Consider the following 18,103-nt stretch of genomic DNA (forward strand, 5'->3'; position numbering starts at 1 on the left):
ATGGTTTTGTGTTGCCCGAAGTGCCCCGCTGTGGGGCTGTCGTGCAATTGTTTGAGTACCCGGCCCCTCAATTCTCCTTCGGGTATGTACAGTGCCCCCTTGTAATACAACGTTCCGTTCCTTTCCTCAACCCCCCCGTGTTCTCTCCACCTCCCCGGAGTCCTCTGAGCTTCTCTTGGGCGTATTCGTCGTTCTCGGTTCCCTCTACCAGTTCTCTCGGCCCCACCAATGCCGCCCCACACACCCAGTGGTCCTCGGGGATGATATGTCTCTCCTCTGGCGCTCCCTCTCCCTCTAAATACTCTGGTTTTCGAGAGAGAGCGTCCGCTCTGACATTCTCCTTCCCGGGCACGTAGCAAATTTCAAAATGGAATTTGGAGAACTCCTGGGCCCATCTCACTTGTCTCTGGTTCAGTACTCGGGCAGTTCTCCAGTATTCTAGGTTTTTGTGGTCGGTGCGCACTTGGACCTTGTGCTGCGCTCCAATCAGCAAGTGTCGCCATCTCCGGAACACTTCATGAATGGCGAGTAGTTCTCGGTCGTACACGGTGTAGTTCCTCTCGGATTTGTTCAATTTCCGCGAGAAGAAGGCACACGGTCTCCATTCCGACGTATCCTTTCCCGGCTGAAGAAGCACCGCCCCCACCGCTCGGTCTGATGCGTCGGTCTCTACTCTCATTGGTTGCCACAGATCCACGTGCAAAAGTTGTTCTTCCGACGCGAACGCCTTCTTTAACTTTTCGAACGCTCGCTGCGCTTCTTCCGTCCAGACAAATTTCTTCTTGCTGCTGAGACAATCCGTGATGGGCGCCGTTAAGTGGGCGAAGTTCTTGATGAACTTCCGGTAGAAGTTTCCAAACCCCAGGAACCTTTGCACATCCTTCTTTGTTTTAGGTGTCTTCCATTCCAGTACCGCTTGAACCTTGCTGGGATCCATGGCTAATCCCTTGTCTGACAAACGATACCCCAGGAATTCCACCTCTCTGGTATGAAACTGACACTTCTCCAGTTTCACCCACAGCTGGTTTGCTTGCAGTCTGCTCAGTACCTCTCTTACGTCCCGCACATGCTGCTCCTCATTCTCTGAGTACACCAATACGTCATCTAAGAATGCCACACAGTTTTTGTAAAGTAAAGGTCCCAGGACGTGATTCATAAATGATTGAAAACAGGCTGAGCCTGCCTGTAGACCGAAGGGCATAACGAGGTACTCAAAGGCCCCCAAGGGGGCGAACATGGTAGTTTTCCATTCATCTCCCTTTCTCATTCGTATCAGGTTATAAGCCCCCCTCAGGTCCAGTTTGGTGAAAATTTTCCCCTTCCTCACTCGGGTCAAAATGTCATCGATTCTGGGCATGGGGAAAGTCACTGGTTCTGACACTGCATTTACGGCCTGGTAATCCACGACCAATCTGGGTTTATTCGTGTCTTTTTTGTCCATGAAGAACACTGGACTACCCCCCACCGCTCGTGACTCCCTGATGAAACCTCGTTTGAGGTTCTTGTCAATGAACTCCCTTAACTCCTGCATCTCCCTGTCAGACATGGTGTACAGCTTGCCCACTGGCAGCTGGGCTCCTGGGAGTAGGTTAATTTGACAGTCAAAGGGTCTATGCGGGGGCAGTTTATCTGCTTCTCTTTCGCTGAAGACGTTACCCAGATCGGCGTATTGTTGTGGTATCTTCCCCTTATCTGTTACTTCCATCCCTGCTAGAGTGGCCTGGGCTCCTCCCTGAGCCTCCCCCTCTTTGCAGTGTGCTAGGCAATGTGCTGACCCAAAGGAAACTACCCGCTGGTGCCAACCCACTAGCGGATCGTGCAGCGCTAGCCAGCTCATTCCCAATATGATGGGCGCTCCTCCCAGGGTGGCTACATTGAACGCTATTACTTCCGTGTGTCTTCCCACCTTCATTATCATGGGGACAGTTTGTTGGTTAACTTCTCCACCCAACAGTTCCCTCCCATCAATCGTTGTCACCTGCAAAGGGTTACTCAAGGGGATAGTCTGTATCTGGTGTTCAGCTGCAAACTCCTTGCTCATGAAATTGCAGGAGCTGCCTGAGTCCAATAGCGCCTTTATCTTTAGCAGATGTCCGTTTGGCAGCTCTAGCACCACCTCTACGACAAGCACTGGTCTTGGGGGTTCAGGTTTGGGCACATTCACTGATCTTTGGCCTGGCTGCTGTGCCCCGATGCTGGCAACCAGGCGTTGGCTTTTACCTGCTCCTTAACCCCCTCCTCTTCACCCCCAACAGCTCCCGCCATTCCTTGCCATCCCTTCCTTTGAGGGCAGACTCTGGCAAAGTGACCTTGCTGTTGGCAGAGGAAACATTTCTTGGCGCTCTTTCCCTCCTTCTTCCGCCCTTCGTTGGTGTTTGAAGCTCCGCGCGCGCGCGCTGCTCCAATCTCCATCGGCTCTACTGGCGGGGACTGCTCTGGCATCTCTGGAATGCGGAACTCACTCCAACGTTCCCCTTTCCCTTCCCGCTTTTCCAAGGCTCTCGCCTCCTGGCGCGCTCCAATGGCAAGCGCGGATTTGGTCAGCTGGTCCATAGACTCCACCCTGGGCGCGCGGGAAAGTTCGTCTTTCACCACCGAGGACAGCCCTTCTTCGAACAGCATTTGAATGGGGTCCGCAGACAGGTCCCACCCCAATTTAAACTCTGTCCAGTACTCTCGGACGGATCGGTTCCCCTGTTTACACGCCATCAACTGTCTGCGCACCACCCCTTGCTCAATCTCGCTGGAAAACATCAGGTCCATGGCGTGAAAAACTTTCTCGAGTCTTTTAGGGCGTCATTGTTCGCTGCCATCAGGGGCCTCACCCAGTCTTTCGCCCCCCCTTCGAGATGCCCAATGACAAACGCCACTCTCGATTCCTCATCGGGAAAGTCATCAAACTGCAGATTGAGGGCGTATTGCATCTCTGTCCTAAAGGCTTGATAATTTCTGGGATCACCCCCAAACTTTTGCACCAACCCTGGCACCTTCCTTGCGAGTGGGGTGGTTTTTCCCTTGTCTGCATCCTGAGCCCGCCTCTCTTCGAGCCTCGCCGTTTGCAGCGCTAGCTGGAGTTCCAACACCCTGTACCTTTCTTCCAGGCTTGGACCCGCTCCAGCTCCTCCTGTGTCTCCGGCTCCGGTTGGGTTGCTCATGATGCCTCTCCTTGCACAAGCGGCTTTCAGGGACTGTCGGATTGCTGTGATGGGATGATGAGCTGCTTGTGCGTAAAAGCTTAGTCCCTCAGAGTTTGGGCATGGTTCTCAAACTCTGTCCTTAGCGGAGCCCTTAAACATGACTCCCTTAATCGCTGGCAGAATCCGATAGTGGGCGTTTACGGAATCTACTCCAGCATAAAAGCTCCTTAACGGAAACACGTCTTCTGGATTCTCTGCGCGACAGTTTCCGGCGAGGAGTGGGTGTACTTATAGGAGGTCCTGAGACTTCTCCACTGTACTCGCTTGAAGACTCCCTGAGCCATCCCTTTGACTCACTTTCTCTCTGATCTCCCTCTCTCCCCCTGCTGGTACCTTCCTCCGCTGCTGAGTCTCTCCTAGCTTCCGAGAGCCCCTCCACCACCTGCCTTTCCGATGGCAGTTCCCTGACATTACCTTTCAGCCTAATCTGTCTCAGAGGGCTGTTGTAAGGAGAGCAAGGAGAGGGGAAGAGCCATTTGTGCCAGGCTGAGCTCCTTGGAGGAAAGGCAAGATATTAATTCAATAATTAATAAAGAAAAGGGTCCATTTAGTGCCCTGAAGTGTGGGTGAAAAAGACCAACAACTGAATCCGCCACATGTGTTAGAGGTAATCAACACCTTCCACTTCCAGCTGCACACTGTCATTGGGTTTAATTTCAGACACCCCTGGCTCAACTAGGTTTACATACCACAGCTCAGCTCTGCAACATATGAAGACAATCACCCTTTCCTCCCATAACTACAGCTGTTGCACACACCTGGCCCCATCTGGACTGTGCATTTAAAACAGTACCATACCAATTTACAGTCAGTGTGGTGTAGTGGTTAAGAGCGGTAGTCTCCTAATCTGGGGAACTGGGTTCGCGTCTCCGCTCCTCCACATGCAGCTGCTGGGTGACCTTGGGCCAGTCACACTTCTCTGAAGTCTCTCAGCCCCACTCACCTCACAGAGTGTTTGTTGTGGGGGAGGAAGGGAAAGGAGAATGTTAGCCGCTTTGAGACTCCTGCAGGGGAGTGAAAGGCGGGATATCAAATCCAAACTCTTCTCTTCTTCATGGCTTCCCCCAAATAATTCTGGGAACTGTAGTTTGTTAAGGATGCCGAGAGTTGTTGAAAGACCACAGTTCCCTTCACTTCACTACACTACGGTTTACATGTGGCAAGGGATTTACTGCCTTTTTTGTGCTATTGGATGAAAACATCATAATATGTGCATGGCAGGGAGTGTGGCTATCAGAAAACTGAGTGAGAGTATGGAATTGTTACTCTGGAAAGGGTAATTTTATCGGAGGAGCACAATAAAATAATATGGAATGGTTTTGTTTGGTTGAAAGTACCCGCAATTGGACCAGAGGCCATATTTCAGACCAGGTTTATATTTCACTGGCTGCTATTTGCTCCAGAAGTAGTTTTTTACAATAAACACCACCTTCACACAAATAGTAGCTAAGAGGAGAAATTTCTAGCAGGCAGCTGGCACACCTCAGATTTTTTCTTTAAAATAAAACTGGCTCGTTTAAGCCACATTTTAGAGGAGGCGGAGGGGGGAGTAAGGTAAGTTGTATTTTGATGCTAAGCAGTTCCTCAAACAAAAGATGGCATACAAGATACTGTAGGTAACTTCAGGTAACTTCTGCCAACATAAACAATAAATAACACAATATTTTGGTGAAGATTTTTTAGGATTTGAAACCACAAAGAATTTCTTCTTGTTGCTGGCGGTTATTTTATTCTGAAAATGGGAAAGCATTTGAAAACAGGTCAATATAACTCTTCCCTTAGACAAAACAAAATAAAAAAATTCCTTCCAGTAGCACCTTAAAGACCAACTGAGTTAGTTCTAGGTATGAGCTTTCGTGTGCATGCACACTTCTTCAGATACACTGTATCTGAAGAAGTGTGCATGCACACGAAAGCTCATACCTAGAACTAACTCAGTTGGTCTTTAAGGTGCTACTGGAAGGAATTTTTTTATTTTGTTTTGACCATGGCAGACCAACACGGCTACCTATCTGTAACTCTTCCCTTAGAGATCCTGCAGCAGATAATGTATATTTTGGTGTGCTTGATGTCTTCAGGCATGGTCAGGAACTCTCATTTTCCTTTAGTTATCTCCAGTCACTGCATCCCTCAGTGCCTCGTCTAGGCTGTGTACAGATCCTACTCAGCATGGTTTCTGTGTTTAGTTCCCAGCCATTACAGGATTTTAGTTCTTCACATCTTTCTGTTTTCAAGGATGAGTCTTTTTAGGATTTTGCCATGTAATAGCTGCACCCTACACTACAAGCTGCACTGGTGATGCATACAGGGAGCAAGTCATGCTGAAAACATCCGTGGAACTTTGCATGAATTGGCTTTTTGATATTGTCAGGTGTCGGCATGTATAATTCTTGCTTTGCTTGTGACAGCCCAGTTTGAAAATTGTGTTGTTCTCTGTGATTTCAGTTTCTTTATATTATGGATAAATAATAATAAAATATTACATAGAATATTTGCCTGCCGGTACTATGGTTTTCCAAGTAGTGATGTATGGAAGTGAGAGCTGGACCATAAAGAAGGCTGATCGCAGAAGTATTGATGTTTTTGAATTATGGTGCTGGAGGAGAATCTTGAGAGCCCCCTGGACTGCAAGAAGATCAAACCTATTCTTAAGGAAATCATCCCTGAGTGCTCACTGGAACGACAGATCCTGATTTGCTTGAGAGCAAGAAGGAAGACTGGATTTGCTTGAGAGCAAGAAGGAAGACTGGCATACCTTTCTACGTAGGAAGCCAAAGTAGCAGCACAATGCTTTCTTTATGGTTCCTTGTGTCATTCTCCACTGTTTTTATCTGGACTTCAGTCTCCCTTTCTTACCAATTTTATATAACCATACTAGTCTTCCCGGGTACATACCCAGTTACTTCTCATTTTATGGATGTCAGCATTGCTGAAGTCAGGGTGCAATAATTATTTCCCACTGTTGCATGCCTAGAATTTTCAAGCAAGCATTTGTTGTCAAGTGTCTTGAGATTAAATGCTATGTTAAGTAATAGATGCAGATACTCTTGTTTTTATGCAGTTATCATGTTACTTTTACAAGCTGGTCATCAGCACATACTCTGAACTTATTTTTGACTGATAAAGATGTTTCCATGACTTACCTGGCTTTGCCAAGTTGTGAACTAGCTGAATCTTTCTCTCATTCAATTTTTTTGTATTTCTGCCTCTTAGGATTTGATACCAGCATTTTGCCAATTTGCAAGGACTCTCTTGGCTGGATGTTTAACAGGCTTGATACGAACTACGACCTCCTACTGGACCAGTCAGAGCTTGGAAGCATTTACCTTGACAAGAATGAACAGTGCACCAAGGCATTCTTCAACTCTTGTGACACTTACAAAGACAGTTTGATATCTAACAATGAGTGGTGCTACTGCTTTCAGAGACAGCAAGGTACAATGCTAGAACAACTTGAAAATTTTGATGTTAGACATTTAACTCTTAGTTCTCTCTCTCTCTCTCTCTCTCTCTCTCTCTCTCTCTGTGTGTGTGTGTGTGTGTGTGTGTGTGTGTGATTAAATTTTATATAAGGTTATGGAAAAGTAAGAGTTTCTGTGACAAATCCACTTTTTAAGGGGCTGTGAAAAGTTACAGTGGGTAGGATCCAGAGAACCATAAAAGGCATTGTGATAATGCAATAGGGCTTCCTTGTCTCCTGCTTCCTATTGCAAATTACTAAAACATGACTCCTGTTGGGTAGGTTTCCCTCTAATACAGGGTGAAATAAAGTGTGTCAGGAAAACTCTGACACCATCCCTTGCACAAAGTCGTCTGCTTAAAGAAGGATCACTCTTCAGCAACCCAGTATAAAAAAATACACACTAGATAAAAGGTATATAATAGGGTTGTTTTATAATAAATTTACAAAAAGTGCTACTAATAAGCATAGCAATTTCTTTCTAATAGTTGGGTTTGTCTTCTGATTCTCTGGCTTGTGTTGGATACTTTGTTTTTCAATTTAGTATCTATAGAATTGGCATATTTCTTGTCACACAGCCACCCCTTTCTAAGGAGGCTGTTTCTAAACAGAATCTCCATAACCCATTCAAGCATTTTGTTTGTCTTTCTATTTTCCCCCAAGGTAAAATTCAAAATCGAAAATGAAGGGTAAATACAGATTGATCTGCATGAATAGTCAGTTTGTATTTCAATCTGTATTGATTCTCTCATTTGCATGACTAATGCACAAAAGGTCTATTGATGTTTGAAGTCTTTTGCAACAGATATATTAAAAAATCATAAAATTTGTTCAATATATATACTGAACAGATTTTATGATTGTGTATTCCATTAAAAACTGCAGAATTTGCAACAATCAGTAGCATTTCAGCATTGTTTGGACTAAACAAGCAGTAACACAATTTTAGTCAAGTGTAACCTTGGTATATAATAAAACAAAATCAAAAGTAACATGGACTTAGTCTTAAATTTAGCTCAATAGCAAAGCTATTGACAATAGAGGAAATCAGTGAAAGTGATGCAGCTGTTGAACACAAGCGCGCGCACACACACACAGCTCAATCCAGCCAGTATTAAGAACTTTTCAATTTCAATGCAAAAGATTTAAGTGTGTGCTTAACTTTTCTACTGAAATGAACGGGACTTGAAAGTATTTAACCTTGTACTGTGCTCAAGGAAATTCAGATTTGTGAAATATGCTTGCATTGTAGAGTTACTCTAAAGACACAGCATTCTAAAGTACTTGTATTTTGAGACTTTTCTTCTGCTTGTGACCCAGATAATAGCTATTAAAGCAAACACATGTATGCACATGCATAAATAAATAAAATCGTTTCAGGATTCACTCATCCAATATTATTTTAGTAGAATTCTGCTGATCAGTGACTACTAAGAGTTATACAGATGAATATATATTAAAGCCAAGATTGCACAGAGTTAAAACATTTTAAATATTTCCCCATCTACTAAGTGCAAGGATGCTAATAATGGGGGGGGGGGGGACCTTAGATGGATAAAGATAATTGTTTCTCCTCATAATACTAGGATTCATGGTGAGAGTAGGTTTACAAAATATTATTTCACACTTCACAATATTTAATTTGTGAGTTCAATTACTTACGATAGCCTGGAAATAGACTGGGAACCAGTGCAGATTTAAAAGTGCAGAATTTCTATGGTCAAACTGTTTATTGCAATTAATCATCATCTGGCAGTTTTCAGACTGTTTTTTTAAAGAAAATACTACAATAGCCTTAAAGAATATCAGGCAAGATCTGGTTAGTAGGTCTATAAGATGGTCAGCAGTCTAGGTCAAAGGCCAAGGGTAGTATTCAACGAAGTTTAAAACAGAGCAGACCCGCTGAAACTTGTAAACATAACTAAACTGGGTCCATTAATTTCAGTGGGTCCACTTTCAGTAAAACTTTAGTACCATCCCATGTATCCTCTTTTTAACAGATGTTAGTTGTGAAAGATTGATAATGCTATGCTTTGCTTACAAGTGTCATAGAGGTATCTGGAGGAAGACCTCTGATGAAGTCAGAATGCTGGGCTAGATATGTATTTTTTCTAAAACAGCAAAACTGTTCTTACATTCTGACTGTAGAAGAACCGGCTTCCAGTTCACATCTGTTAATAACAATGTCATTGAGAGTAAGCCATTTTTAAATCCTATACCTGAAGTTAAATCGTAAGCAGAGCAAGCCATTTCTAAATTCTCACACATAACTGAAGTTTAACTTATCTAATGTCATCATTCTAGACCCACCTTGCCAGACAGAGCTCAGCAACATTCAGAAACAGCAAGGGGGAAGGAAGCTCCTAGGTAAGTCATAGATCATTCTTTTGAAGCTTTTATTGCTTACATAAATAACTCTAGCGAAATTGCAACAGAAAATCAATATGAATCCTAAAATGATGGACCAAACTAAATTCCAGTAACAGAATTTATAAAGTCTTTGAAAACCATTAAACTTACTTTTATTACCTTATCAGCTCCAAGATATTACATATGTTTTATTACAGTACTATAATGTCAATTTTTTCACTTTATAAAACCTACTGCGAAAAGAAGGGATAGATGATTCAGTCGTAAAATAACATATGGTTTTAAATGTTCTGTTTAATATTTCCTTCAAATCTCTTACGTGAATAATTGTTCATTGAATCTAAAAGTTTGCATAATTATAATCAGAGTTAAAGACTTCGTATTTTAAATTGAAGCAATTATCTCCAAATTTGTTGCATATGTTACAGTGTTTAAAATAGATTGTATTCTTATTCTGATATACCTAATAAACTTAAGTAGAATTTAGGTAGCAATCCTGTACATACTTACCTGACAGTAAGTCCCATTGAACTCAAAACAAAAAATTCCTTCCAGTAGCACCATTGAACTCAGTGACTTTTGAATTCAGTTGGGCTTTGCCACTGTTACTCTTCCATGGCAACCAACATGAAATACATCTCTTGCAGAGTATCTTAACCCTATTCAAACATATGAAAAAATACAATATGAATTAGGTATCAGTAGAACAAGGAAAAGACAATGTAGACATTTCTTTCCTGGTAGAACAGAGAGACCTTTTATGGCAAGCAATTGGGAAATATGCTTTGATATTTATTGAAACCTTTACAAGCACAGTGGTACCTCGCGTTAGAGATACTTCAGGTTACAGACGCTTCAGGTTACAGACTCCGCTAACCCAGAAATTGTACCTCGGGTTAAGAACTTTCCTTCAGGATGAGAACAGAAATCGTGCGGCAGCAGTGGGAGGTCCCATTAGGTAAAGTGGTACCTCAGGTTAAGAACAGTTTCAGGTTAAGAACGGACCTCCAGAACGAATTAAGTTTTTAACCCGAGGTACCACTGTATTAGTACTTAACCTGAGAATGAAATAGGAGAAACAACAGAAAAATTATACGCAGATTCACAAGTTTCATAGAATTGTAGAGTTAGAAGGGATCACAAGGGTAATATAGTCCTTGCAGTGCAGGAATCTTTTGCCCAATGTGGGGCTTGAACCCACAACCTTGAGAGATTAAGAGTCTTGTGCTCTACCGACTGAGCTATTCAGGCATTGCTTGGTTGAAGCCAGGACATTTATGTTGCAAGAGTGACTGCACATCCCTGGTAATGTTTTTGTCTATTGCACAGGGCAGTATATACCTTTATGTGATGAAGATGGTTACTATAAGCCAACTCAGTGCCATGGAAGTGCAGGACAGTGCTGGTGCGTGGACAGATATGGCAACGAGGTAACAGGATCCAGAACACATGGAGCTGCAGACTGTGGTAAATCACATAATTCCATTTCCAGTTGTTTGGATGAGAAAAGTTTGTCAGGTCCCCCCGCAGCTGATCTTTGAGGTCTGAATTTACCACCTAGAGTATAGCCTGTTATCTGATTTCCTTGATAGATAGAATTGGAATCTCTCTTAATACATAGATGATACTTGCTTTTAAAGCAACTGTATTTAAAAACTGATCATTCCTAGCTGCCTCAAGCCCAAATTTTCTGTTGGTTAGGCAAATTTCCAAGTAAAGTATTTGCTGATACAGGACTGTTGTGCAGGATCAGCCCCCCCCCCCCCCCCCCCGTAGATTGTGATCTACACCTTCACAGTTATAAGCCTTTTACATAATAAAACACAGCACAACTCAAAACATCATCTCACACTTTTCTTGGGTTTCCTAATTAGAAGCTGTTATTTTCTGCTTGTTGCTTGCAATAATTAAAATTAGTTTTGACAAGCCCATTTTGGATTTATACTTAATGACAAAATATATATCTCTCATCTTGAGTTATCAGTATTCCTTACCTGTGTTTTTGCTAGTCTTTTTCAAAATGCATTTTGTAGTAGATGGTTAAACTTGTGCCTTGGAGTCAGACAATGGCATTGTCAAGTGCAATGAAAGCAACTTTAGGGTGCAGCCTTAGCAAGACTCCAAAGGGACAGCAGCTCTTTGAGTAGTTGGATTCTGAACTCCCTTGGGCCAGAAATATACCCCCCACCCCACCCCCAAAAAATTAGGAAAACAATGATCTTACCTATAAAAAAATAGCATTAAATAATACTTGACACAAAGTAATGCAGCTATATTCTCCTTTAGCTATTGATCTGGAAACATCAGGTGATTTTGCCAGCGGTGATTTCCATGAATGGACGGATGATGAGGACGACGATATGATGAATGATGAAGATGAAATTGAAGATGACGACGAGGATGAAGGGGACGATGATGACGACGATGACCATGAAGGATATATTTGATGCTTTTAGCTGTGACTAAATTGTCTCTTTCTACAAGATGACGCCCCAGAAAATTCCTATACCTTCGAAGGTCAAAAGGATTCTAAACAACATGTATATTTTGTATGATTATTTGAAATATTGAAGCTGGAGTCATAGACTTCCTTTGTTTAAATGAAAAGCATTATATTATGTGTTGTTTTTATATGCCGTTGAGCAGAAGAAAACACACTGGAGTCTAGCCTGAAGAAAGAAACATATGTGTGCTACTAAAAAAATAATATGTGCAGATAATCATAAGGACAACCAAACTTAAAACCTTCCATGAAAAAGACATCTTCTGTTTGGAATTGTGTGTGTATGGCCGCTTCCAGCAAGTGCTCTGTGATAAGTAAAGCAACTTAAACTTTAGCAGTGATTAAGGCCATGTGGACTTCTTTGCATGGGCACAATAAGGAAAGTTTGATTAAGGAAATAACCTGTCACCAGCCTATAATTTACCAGAGGAGTGGAGAAACTGTGACTATAGAAGAAGGTGTCAGGTCCTCCTTTGTGTTTGCAACTGTTATGTTTTTGACTCTGAAATTACTACCATCTTGAAATGACATTTTAAATGCAGTAAACCAGGAAAAGTATAGATTCTGCAAATCTAAAGTTTTGTTGTCCTTTTGTTCTTTTATTTTTTCCTTGTTCATGTCAAAATCATGTAAGCTTGTTATGCGTGCAGGCAGCCTGATGATTTTACTTTTATTTCTATAGTATTCTAACCATAAATTTTAGTTTAACATATTTTAACGGGAAAACTTTGCATAAAGAGTGTGTTTTTATATTACTGTGTTGGAGAATGACACGTGCCCTAAGAAATGCTTTTGAACCCTAACTGTGACTTTTTAGTTTCCAGACTCAAACTAATTTTGCATCTCTCTCCTAATTCATGCCCTGTTTGGATATTAGTTCAAATTTTTAGAGGAGTTATTGTAAGGTGCCTTGCAAAATAGAAATAGAAAGAATTATAGCATGCATACCAATATAAGATTATTAGGCATTAGCCGAGCATTTCCAAATTCCAAATTTAATATCAATATAGGTACTGCTGCTGGAATGGAGAAATACATTATTTCCCACCCCCCACCCCATTGTTATGTAATTACCATGTAGAATACATTATAATTCTTAAGTAGGGTTGCATTCAAAATTGACTGTAGAGAAAATTATTTTAATCACTATATTTATGTTAGCATGTTAATTAATTGTGTAGACGTTCTAAAACTCCACTACCTTCATTCATATCAGACCTGTGGCTTTGTGCCATAATAAAATTGAAAGAACCTGTGTAATATTATGCAAGCAGTTGTTTTAATTTCAACTGTGTGTTAACTGTTTTCCCTGATTTTTATCTGCAGTTAATTGCAAGAAAAAAATGGTTTCTTCTTTGCATTTAATTTCAATAGGTTTAATAACTAAATTTAATGATTATCTTATGTAACATTAAAGTATACTGCAGTTTTCTTTTTTATGTTTATGTATAGGTTGCAAAATAAAGACTCTCATAACCAACTTTTACCCTGAATGCTGTAATGATTCTTATGGGTATAGCTGCCTTCAAACCCTTGGCAACATTTTTCTTTTGAGACAAATAAAAAACTATACCCAAATTAGGTGAGAAATGCAGGCCACCAAGCAGCAATTTTGGGCAACAATCCATATAGTTTTCGGTAATTTCAGCAAAAGCATTATTTCTATGGAATGCATACAAGCCATAACCAACTCCCCTGTCTCAGACTCGCTTGGTGAATAGGAGCAGTACTCTTAGAGTAGTCTATAGGGATACAGACTTCTTCTGGATCCTTCATCCATTTGCTCTAAGAGCTGTATATGAGGTTTGTGTACAATGAGTCACTTCTCCTTCTCTTTGTCATCTTCATCTGCAAGTTTGCTCCACCACAAGTATGTTGGATATTGATCACTTACTAGTGTCCGTATGCAACAGAGCAGCTTCACTTGGCTCTATCAAACAAGAGCAGGAGCTCAGGCGTGATAATGTCAAGAGCTGGCACTATTAGCATATTCCACAAATCAGCTATGGCTTCAACAGGAGCACCAGACATATCAATCAGAAAATCTACCAGAACTGTCTGGAAACCAGTTGAATCCATCAGCCTCTGAGTTGCGGAAAGCCTAAATCTCAGCAGAAGGTGATCCAAGCATCACAAGGAGCTGACATTAATACCTTCCCTTCTCTTAGATCACATTATTCCTGCCTGTCAAGAAAAGCAGATCAAGAGTGTGGTCCGTCAAATGTGTCGTGCAGAAAATGTGTTGGGACAGCCCCGTGGTTGTCATGGTGACCACGAAGTCCTAAAATGCCTCAGAATAAATGGATGTTGAAGTCCTCAAGAACCAGCAGTCTAGGAGTCTTCAATGCTTCCTCGGAGACCATCTCTGTTAACTCAGGCAGGCAGACTTCTAGGAAGCAAGGCAGGTGATAAACCAGCAGAATCCTGAATCTGTCCTGATTACCCAATGCCAAGTATAGATGCTCTAGATCCCCAATGAAGCAGACAGGAAGCCTGAGGAGAGACAGAATTCCCAGAGACTGCTACAGCTTCCCCTCCATGACCCTCAAGCCTTAATGGCTTTGGTGTACATGATAATAAAGACTCTGATTAGCTGTGATAATGTGGTAGGGGATGATTCCATAAGTTCAGCAACTTGTGCAATCAGATTACTAACGTCATCTGCTGTGATAGAAGATGCTTATGGTTAACATTTAACCCTTCAAATGATGGCAGTCCTCCATGGTGTAATTCTTAAATTAATGCACTGCTATTTTCACACAATTCGCCAATGAACAGTGCTGCGGCTAAGGTCAGACCTTGAGACAATTGCCCTGGACCCCATAGCTCAGGAGTACCTGGGTAACCATCCCATGTGCTGCATGTGATGGGGGCAACAGCAAACAAGTCCACCTCAGCACTGGGTAGGTATAGGCATGGCAAGACCTATCAAGCCTGCCAGTGATCACATCACTATCCTTATTTTTAAAGACCATTTATATTCTGGGTAGTTGACCGGGCATGTACCTAGTCACAGGTGTTCTTTTTATTTACAAATATATTATGCATTTTGCTAAGTGAATGTGTTTAGCACCAGGGCAGCAGAAGCAAGGTCCATTTTATTTCTGTAGTCCTGCAGGCGCTGTGCTTTAAGTGATTTTTTTTTATTATTAATGTGAAACTGCTTGTGCTCAAGAGAATTTTTCTCTTAACATATGAGGGGCATAGAAGCAGCTGTAAAGCCTGGACTACAGGTGGCAACTGGAGAAATAAATGTTAATTGTGTTCCTCACAACTAAAGATCTGCGCGTGGCCAGCTAAAGCTGCCTGCTCTCATGTGTAGGACTGTTAAGCCCAGGGTCTAAAATTGCCTAGTTGCACCTCTGGCAGTAAATGGGTAGGCCTCGGGGTAAATGAATTGGTAAAACAGATGACGAGTGTTCCATTTTGTTCTAAGGCTCCATCATGAAAGAGCTCATGGGTTTAGTCAGCCCTGTTTCCAAATTCATAAAGCTTGTTGCAGAAAGTCCCAATTGCAGCAGGCTTCAGCTACAAGAACATCCAAACAATGATCTATCCATTCACTAACCTCAGAAGCTTTTGCCTCTGGTGTTCCATAAAGAAAATGTATTGAGAAAGATGGAAGAAAACAACCAGGATTGCGTGTGCGAAATAGCTCCCCACGCAGCTATAATAACAAAGCATTTTAAGCTATGCTTGTGCAACCCTCACTTTTCCAAAGGGTTGGGCAGATATGGTTGAAATCGTCATGAAAACATAGGATGCTGTTGATAAAAGTTCCCTTGTGGAACAGCACCAACATAGTTTCCCCCAACCCCCAAAAAGCCCCTCACAAATCTTTCCCTATTGAAAACAGATTCTCTGAGAGATGCTGTGCCTTGTGCTAGAGCTGCTACATGAGGAAGCAATGAGCTTTAAATGTACGGTGTGTAGGCACCCTCATCCTCAAGTATCTGAAAGACCACATCCTTCCTTGCGACCCTCTTGGGTGTTCAGCAGAGAGGAGCCTCTTGGTTGTTCCACTTTCCTCAAAAGTTTGGTGGGGAGGAGATAACATTCTCTGTCTCATCCATTAAGTTCAGAGCTCAAGGTGGCATACATATTTATCCCCCTTCTCATTTAATCTCCACAACAACCATGTGAGGTAGGTTAGGCTGAGAGGCAGCGATTTGTCCAAGCTTGCCCAGTGAGCTTCATGGCCAAGTTGGGATTTGAACCTTAGTCTCCCAGGTGTTAGTCCTGCGCACTAAGCCCTACACCCCATTGGCCAGGGCAACCTCTATTCAGCATTTACCCTGATATACTTGCACAAAGCATACACAGTAGTTAAACTCAGGCTGTGTAGACACTGTACTTTGAAAACACATTTGGAACCCATAATTTTCCTCAAAGAATTCTGGACACTGTAGTTGACCCATCACAGAGTTACAATTCTGAGCAAAGTACAGTGACCGGGATTATCTGAGGTAAAGAATGTGCTTCCAATGTGCTTTAAAGGTATAGGGTGTACACAGCCTGGGTCTGGTTTTTATTGAGCATTTATTCTGATTTTTTTACAGGGTTGTTATACAACGAGTGTTCATCCTGCTTCTCTTGTGAACTGTTTACACCTCTTCCCCGTAACCATTTGTTCATCCCACAGTTTTCAGTGCATTTCAACTTCACTTTCCTAAATTGCAATATAGTCTTTTTTTTTTAAGAGTGGGGAGGAGGTAACAGCACATTTTAATTGCACAGTCATAAGCTTTCGATACGTTCTAGACTCCCTCCTGCAAAAACAGTGACATTCTGGAGGTACCCAATAATTTGTGTGTGTTAAAAGCATGCATGTTTGTGTGCAACTCAATGTGCTATATCTCTTTGTGTGCAACAGATCTGAAGCTACTCTTCACAATTACTCTAGCTCCTTGCATGAAAAGATATGTGCAATATTCTGGGGTGGGGAATGCATTTTGTGGAGGCTGAAGAACCAAAATAGGTAAGGTCTCACTCTCTCTTTTTTTCATGTAAAAGGAGCTGATTTTGTGGTGGCTTTTGCAGCTGGCATGTGAATTACATCTGAGGCACCAGCTGCTGAGGTAGCCGGTTTTTTTGTTTGGTGTTTATTTTTAGGCACACTGTGCCTGAGAGACTTGGAAGAAAGCAATTAATTTTCTTTTTGACTTTCTGAAGTTGAGCTAAATGCAAGTCGTTTCTCATTGTGGAACATGGTGCCCCCCAAAATCGTATCCCTTAGTTCTTGACTCCAAACCGAAAACTGTTAGTGATGGCTTCTTAACAACCACACACTTCTCACTTTGCTATTTGGCCTTCTATTTGTGCTTTTATTTGCATAGCAGGTGAATGCTTAGCCCTTCCCAAGATAGGACTATGTGTGCTTGCCAGCTCCACATTTCTAAGAGATTATTCAGCTGCAATAGCTGCTAAATATCTGAGGGCAGAAAAATAGTTTCTCTAGATCTTCTGAAAAAGATGAATCCACAATACATTTTTGTATTATTTTATTTATTCCTTTGTTTCAGGTATTTATAGACCACTTAATATTCAGAATTTCTTAGTGGTGTACATAAGATGTAAAAAGAATAATAATCCACTAGGTGCTTATAGATTTACGAGTGGTGGAGTGTATGTGTTGCATGCATTGAGACTCTATGATTCTACGTTCATGAATTGCACCTTTCCACCAGCAACTTTCCTCTCTTGACAAGATTTTTCAGATATTCTAATGACTCTTGCATGTGTGTTTGCACTGCCTATTAGTGGGATGAGCTTAGCAAGCCTATAAAAGTTGCTAAAATGTACAGAACAGGTTCTAATAAGTGTTGGAAAGGCAGAGAAAAGGAGGGTACATTCCATCATATGTGGTGGGAATGTAAGGTTATTAAAAGCTTCCGGGAAATGATCTATCATGAACTGAAGAAAACAAGTAAAATAACTTTTGCTAAAAAAAAACGGAAGCATTGATAGAAACTGAACTCCCCAAAGAACAGAAGAAAATATTTATGTATGCTACAATAGCTGCCCAAATATTGTTAGCCCAAAGATGGAAGGAAGGGACTTCCGGAGGCGGCGCGAACGGTAATGGCTGCCCTCTTCTAACTAGGAGAGGGAAGCTCCGCTGAAACGGGTCGTCCGCTACGGCAAAGCGGAGACCCACATCGGAAAACCGCAGGCGGCAGAAGCCTGTGGTCTTGGGACCCGGCGGGCGCCAGGAGCTGCCCCCAAAACGTTGAAGGAACCCCGTAAGGGGCTCCGGATCGCGGAGGGGGTAGCGGCGCTGAGGGTCGTTCCGCAATCAACGGAGCGAAGCCGCGTAGCTGTTGCCGGTGAGCGCTGACCTTTCTTCCTGGAATTTGTGTTTCGGAAAGCAACAACCCGTGAGTAATAAGGACTTTTAAAAAATCTAAAGATTTAAAAGTTACGGAATTTGGCTGAAAGCGGAGTGACGAAAAAAAAGGAAGTCCGTCTTCCGCTGCTACTGAACTTCAAAGCAAAGAGCAGGAGGAGTGGAGGCAGAGAGTGAACTTTTAACCTAATGGATCTGAGCACCCATTGAACTTCTTTTGAAGCAGA

At 42.2% G+C, this 18,103-nt stretch overlaps 1 protein-coding gene across 3 annotated transcripts in view; it reads left to right on the plus strand.

The window, feature by feature from the left end:
- The window catches only part of SPOCK3 (SPARC (osteonectin), cwcv and kazal like domains proteoglycan 3), a 115,610-nt gene extending 103,009 nt beyond the window's left edge, over positions 1–12,601 (plus strand). For all 3 annotated transcript variants that reach the window (XM_081875402.1, XM_081875400.1, XM_081875401.1), the window contains 4 exons: positions 6,411–6,632; positions 8,962–9,024; positions 10,357–10,494; positions 11,314–12,601. In XM_081875402.1, the coding sequence (XP_081731528.1) occupies positions 6,411–6,632; positions 8,962–9,024; positions 10,357–10,494; positions 11,314–11,474 (584 nt within the window). In that variant the 3' untranslated portion in view covers positions 11,475–12,601. The remainder of the gene's footprint in view (positions 1–6,410; positions 6,633–8,961; positions 9,025–10,356; positions 10,495–11,313) is intronic.
- The last annotated feature ends 5,502 nt before the right edge of the window (positions 12,602–18,103 follow it).

Source organism: Podarcis erhardii (assembly GCF_964252035.2).
Source record: "Podarcis erhardii genome assembly, chromosome: 9".
NCBI classification, from domain to species: domain Eukaryota; kingdom Metazoa; phylum Chordata; class Lepidosauria; order Squamata; family Lacertidae; genus Podarcis; species Podarcis erhardii.